A 6,741-nucleotide genomic window follows, 5' to 3' on the forward strand; every position below is an offset into this window, starting at 1 on the left:
CACTAATTAACATTAAGTATAGGAATGCCACTTTGGGAATTTCCATGAAGTACAGAGAAAAGCCTGTGAACTGATTATAGACTGATGAGACAAAGATTAACCTTTACCAGTGTGATGAAAAAGCTAAAGTTTGGAGAATGAAAGCTTATATGCTTATGATCGGAAACATAACAGCTCATCTGTGAAACACAGTGGAGGTAGTGTCATGATTTAAGCTTGCATGGCTTATTCTGTGACGGGCTTATGAATCTTCATTGATGTAAAGTGAACTCAGAAAGTTTACAGAAACATTTTGTCTATCAAGTTAAGGAAAGTTTAACCAAACCTATAGGCAGATCCTTTATCATGCAGCAAGATAATGAGCCAAAACCCACTGCAGTCTGGAAAAGCATCACAGAAGAAGAATGCAGAAGATTAATCATGTCAGTGATTTAAAGATGTGGTGCAGTTACTGCAAGCAAAGTATTTGCAACTAAGGATTACTAAGTCTAATTCCCTTTAATTTACTTTACTAAGTTTATCTGTTTCAATATTTATGCTCGTAAGAAAAATGAGTGGATTCAGACAGAAGGTGCTAAATCTTCTGAACTGTGTATCAGATCCAGATGTAAAAAAACTGAAAATAAAACCTGATATCTTGATCTTTTGTCTCATATTGTTTTTTTAATGTCAAACCCAATTTAGTCTTTTAGTCTACAACAGAAATAAAGGAATTGGCCTCACTGTTCCAATGCTTTCGAAGGGGACTGAATATTGTATATTGTATATCAACATTTAGCTAAAATATGAGATATTAGTTTTGATCCATATTGCCCAGCTGTAACCTCACTTATGTTAAATCTGAGTATTTTTCACACAATACCTGATTTTACCTGAGTTTATGTAAATCTGTTGGCATTAGTAAAACACTTAAACTCTTGGTTCTGCAATAAATAAACAGATTAAAAAGCGCAAATAAATGCAATCACTTAATATGTGTGTGTGTGTGTGTGTGTGTGTGTGTGTGTGTTTGTATGTGTGTATATATAGAGTGATAGATCATGGGGAGAAGAACAGGATGACCACGCAGAGCGTCGCTATTGTGTTTGGCCCGACTCTTTTGCGTCCTGAGATTGAGACATTAAACATGGCGGTGCACATGGTGTACCAGAACCAAATCGTGGAGCTCATTCTGCTGGAGTACGAGACCATATTTGGCAGGTAAACCGAGCACCCAAAGCTAAAGAGCAGCTGGCCGATCGCGAGACACTGGTCACCTGTCGCCAGTCACCGACGAAGGGAAAACAGCGGTTTCAGCAGTGCTCTGAAAAACACTCCACATTTATTAACATGTAGATAGAAAGGATCCATTAAGATCAAGCCCAGCTGATTCTGGGGAAGGAGGAGCAGCTCTCCCTTTGACTTTACTCACGTGGAAAATTCCTCCTCATCTTTTTTCCTTTTTTAAATTGAACAAGATCGAATATGGATTTCCTTGATTCTTCTATTTTTTTTTTTTTTTTTCTGGATGTTACCTCCTAACGTTTTTTTCGTTTTTTGGATTACCTTTCCTGGACTGGATTATATATATTTTTATTTTTCCCACATTTGGATCAACCACATTCTGTAACTGGACCAGCAAGGCTTTCCACGGCACGATGGTGCCAGTTTACAGTTTACTCGCTTGAATGAGGAGATTATCTCTTCAGCTTGAACTGAGAATCTGGGTTTACTTTGATCTAAAAAAGCTGAACTGCACCCTGGACTGGCAATAACGTCACTATAACATCATGTATAGCTGCAATAATGCGATTTGCTTCATTTTGCTATGATGTCGAGTATAGCCTGCTGTATTTTAGAATATATGGGCCAGTCCATTAACAAAAAGCTTCCATGTTAGTACAGTTTAACCTAGAATAGGCCTGCCATGATGATGATACATATGTTGGATGATATGTTGCCCCAGAAATAATCACGATAAACAGGAACCTTTACTCAGTACTAATATTCAGACATTCAGAATTGGAATATAACTATTTATCATAATAATTAAATCATAAAATAAAAGAAAAAAATAAAGCCACAGTTTTTAAACAAACTCGACCTGTTGGCTTATTCACATTAATGTTCTTTCCTCACTAAATAAACACAATTACTGAGGTGATGTAATGTAATCATCATGACAGGCCAAATCTAGAATTGATCATTAATCTGTGATCTCTGTGGCATTATTGCCTGTATTCTTCTCAGTGTGTGAACTGTTTGAGAAATGGCTAGAAAAGGATGACCACTAGACTCATCACACTGGACTAAGTGGACAGATGATATCCATGTATTTTCTCTCAGAGACACACACACGAGCCATTGCTGTACAATCCATAAAGAAAACACAACACACACAGACCTGTTGGGCTGGTATGTTTAATCAGACTACTTTAGATTTTATATGACCCTTCAGTATGTGAACGTTACAGATGTGTGAGTGTGATAATGTGAGTATGATTGAGTGGCTGCTCAAAGGGAAAACACTGGAGAGAAAAAAAAACTCCTCATCTCATCAACATTACCCAATCAGCACTGAATGTGCACAGATCAAACCCAATCGCAGGCCCTTTAGTCATAATGTAAGCTAAAGTTATTTTATGCACAGTTATGCGTCATTCCATTTGAACTTGGATGTCTGATTCAGATTTCTAGTTCCAAGTAGGAAACTTCAACTAAATTGTTCCCACAAGTTTACTAGAAAAAGACACAGTTTAAAAAAAACAAGATGACTTAACTGCACGACACACCAACAGTAGTGAAAAAACAGTAGTATTATCAACGTTTGTTTTATATATAGGCAAGTCAATTCACTTACAGGTGCATCTCAAAAAAATTGAGAATCATTGAAATAAAAATTAGTTTATGTCAGTAATTCAGTTAAAAATGTGAAAATCATAAATTATATAGATGTATTAAACACAGAGTGTGATCACAGAGTGACCCCAAAAATCAGTGTCTCAGAAAATTTGAATATTATATAAGACCAATTGGTACTTTTGGCAGTGTGGGCAGTGTGCCAAGTCCTGCTGAAAAATAAAATTTAAAACCAGTAAATTCCATTTCTCTCCATCACTGATCATCAGTAAATTTTACATTTCATTTGTAAATTAAGGGATCAGAGTCTGGAGGAAGAGTGGAGAGACACACAGTCCAAACTGCTTGAGGTCTAGTGTGAAGTTTCCACCAATCAGTGATGGTTTGGAGAGACATGCTGATCATCTGCTGGTGTTGATCCACTGTGTTTTATTATCAAGTCTAAAGTCAGTGCAGTTTTGTTTTCCCAAAAAATCTTACAGCACTTCATGCTTCCCTCTGCTGACAACTTTTATGGAGATGCAGATTTCATTTTCCAGCAGGACTCAGGCAAAAGAACCAATAAGTCTTCTATAATAATAATCTAATTTTCTGAGACAGCCAGATTTAATTGGCTGAAATTGGCTGAAAGCCATAATCATCAACAATAAAAGAAGTAAACTCTTAAAATAGATCACCCTGTGTATCAGTTTCACATTTTAAACTGAATTACTGAAAAAAAGTAATTTTTTAAATTATATTTAAAAAAAATTTGAGATGCACCTGTATATATCCCCTAATTCAAGACCAGCCTCCTATCTGTTTGACTCCAAAGAGACCAAATTGAACAAATCACTTAAAATAACTACTAAAAGTCACTAATAAAATCTGAAAACTCATCAACTGTTTGTAATGTTTGGCCCACTAACAAAAAAGAATAATCATTTTCAGCTTGTTATGGCTACTGCGCTTGTGCAGATGTCCACAGCGAGGAGGGCCCTGCTAACTCTCCTCCACTCTCCTCACAAGCAGTAAGCTGATTGGCTGTTTTTGTTAAGGGGCAGAGTGTTTTATCCTCACATGGATGCCATGATTAGCGTTATTCATTTAGTGGTCGGTCTCCTAATTAATAAGCTCTCTGGTGTTATACAGTGTATTAGCATTTCTATCTATTAGTGTTTTATTAAATCAGTTTTCACACACAGTACTGTTCAACCTCTATCTGTGGAGATGATTCCATGCTGTTTAAATGAGTTTATTACTGTATAAAGCATTATAAAGCATTATTATCATCATCTGGAGTCACTAACAATGCTAACCTGGGACAATGCTAACAAAGAAAACCTGCTACATAAAAAGTAAAATATGTTTTGTTTGATTTGACCATAAAACACGGGTAAAGCATTGTAAAACCTGCTCCAAAGTCTGAAGTCTTATCTTGTACTCTTATACGTTTAACTGGAACGCCGTCAGCTCAGATCTGGAGTAACTCCCAGCTCCTACATCCAACATCTGGAGTAAATGTGACTCATTCCCACTATAAAACAAAAACCTGTATATAGTCGATTACACTGAACCTGTTATATAGTTTTAATGTGAGCACCTGTTGGTACTTGAGAGACTGGAAGTTATTGAGAGACTGTACAGTGTTGAACACAGTTACTACTGATGTATGAAAACAGAATGATGTATTAAGAAAATGCAAAAAGACATTTGTTGAATGTAACTTTCCTTAATTAGAATAAATTTGACCAAACACGTTAACATATATATATTTTTTGCCTCCATTACATTCCATTCGTGAACTGAGAAACTGGAAAACACTGAAGAAGCTGGAAATGGACTGCTGAAAGAGATTATAAAAGAGGTTATAAAAATCTTATATAATACTCTGCTGTACATGCTGTTTCTATGTCTGAGGGGTCAGCATTTTGTTTAAATGCCATAATAATAATAATATAATAAATTGATATACTATCCCCTATCACTGCAGTTCTGTTTTTTATTATTTTTCTGTGTTGTTTATGTGAATGCTCTGTTATTTAAAAAAATGTTTTGTCCCAGAAATGTATGCAGACCTGCCAACATATACGTATTTTGCGTAACTGCTGCACATTTTTACCTATTTGATAGCTTGTATGATTCCATGTAGTAAAAGTACACACCATTTGATCTCGCATCTCTTTCTAAGGTAGGTTACAATATGCAGTCACATTTTTATTTTATTTTTACATATACATACAAAAAGAGATCCTGGAAGAAAAAGATGCATCAATAACATGCAGTCATATGAAAAAGTTTGGGCACCCCTGTTAATCTTAATCATTTTTTATTCTAAATATTTGGGTGTTTGCAACAGCCATTTCAGTTTGATATATCTAATAACTGATGGACACAGTAATATTTCAGGATTGAAATGAGGTTTATTGTACAGAAAATGTGCAATATGCATTAAACCAAAATTTGACCGGTGCAAAAGTATGGGCACCCTTATCATTTTATTGATTTGAATACTCCTAACTACTTTTTACTGACTTACTGAAGCACAAAATTGGTTTGGTAACCTCATTGAGCTTTGAGCTTCATAGCCAGGTGTATACAATCATGAGAAAAGGTATTTAAGGAGGCCAATTGCAAGTTGTTCTATTTGAATCTCCTCTGAAGAGTGGCATCATGGGCTCATCAAAACAACTCTCAAATGATCTAAAAACAAAGATCGTTCAACATAGTTGTTCAGGGGAAGGATACAAAAAGTTGTCTCAGAGATTTAACCTGTCAGTTTCCACTGTGAGGAACACAGTAAGGAAATGGAAGACCACAGGGACAGTTCTTGTTAAGCCCAGAAGTGGCAGGCCAAGAAAAATATCAGAAAGGCAGAGAAGAAGAATGGTGAGAACAGTCAAGGACAATCCACAGACCACCTCCAAAGAGCTGCAGCATCATCTTGCTGCAGATGGTGTCACTGTGCATTGATCAACAATACAGCGCACTTTACACAAGGAGAAGCTGTATGGGAGAGTGATGCGAAAGAACCCATTTCTGCAAAAGCACACCTCAGGCGACTCTGTTTGTGGTGTGCTTGCAGAAATGGCTTCTTTCGCATCACAGTGCGCAGTGACACCATCTGCAACAAGATGATGCTGTCTAAGTGTCTAAATGCTTAGGTTTGAGTGTAGATTCGACTCATGAATGATTTAAAACACTGTTTACCATCCCATGCGTTCTTATAACACTCCTGTATACACAGCCACCAAGAAACTCAGAGATACACCCTGTATTACAATTCAGCATGTTTGTGTATCTAAACTGAGAAATAAAGCAATAAACGAGTCAAACAAACTGACTGTGAAAGAAACTTACTGTAATTTTGCACATTAATTAATCCGTAGATTTTTTTTTAATTAATCAGTTATTTGGAGGAAAAGAAAGATATATTTGATTTCCAGCATTTTATTTAATAAATCTGTTTTAATTATCATTATTAAAAATATGACTGTACATGAGGAATTAACCCAACAGTTACACAAATGTTACTGTAATCATTATTTAATAACACAACAAAAACAGTGTATGTAATGTAAACATAGACTTGGCTGTGATTCTTAAACACTTCCATGCAACATCACAGCCAGAAAAGACCCTGAAAAAGGCTTTAAAATTATTATTAAAATATAGTGTAGCTAATAGTTTCCGCATTTTATGTGGAACAGAAAGCTCAGTAAACTGCTACACAGTACTATAAATGATATAAAGCAAGTATATGAATTAAACAGCTGCTTTATGGATGACCAACATTCAGTAAACACTTCTGAACTAATGCTCTTATTCTATGCAGCAGCAGCAGGTGGCGCTGTAGTCTAGGATTAAATCACACCAGTGATTCCCAGTCTTACTCTGGAGCTGTGTTCACTAACCTTTAACCAC

At 35.9% G+C, this 6,741-nt stretch overlaps 1 protein-coding gene across 7 annotated transcripts in view; it reads left to right on the forward strand.

Annotated features, from left to right (window-relative positions):
* Positions 1-4,801, forward strand: part of LOC103036023 (rho GTPase-activating protein 12) — a 74,696-nt gene extending 69,895 nt beyond the window's left edge. For all 7 annotated transcript variants that reach the window (XM_049476799.1, XM_049476801.1, XM_049476804.1 and 4 more), the window contains one exon: positions 1,030-4,801. In XM_049476799.1, the coding sequence (XP_049332756.1) occupies positions 1,030-1,204 (175 nt within the window). In that variant the 3' untranslated portion in view covers positions 1,205-4,801. The remainder of the gene's footprint in view (positions 1-1,029) is intronic.
* Positions 4,802-6,741: the final 1,940 nt, after the last annotated feature.

Source organism: Astyanax mexicanus, chromosome 4 (genome assembly GCF_023375975.1).
Source record: "Astyanax mexicanus isolate ESR-SI-001 chromosome 4, AstMex3_surface, whole genome shotgun sequence".
Classification (NCBI taxonomy): Eukaryota; Metazoa; Chordata; class Actinopteri; order Characiformes; family Acestrorhamphidae; genus Astyanax; species Astyanax mexicanus.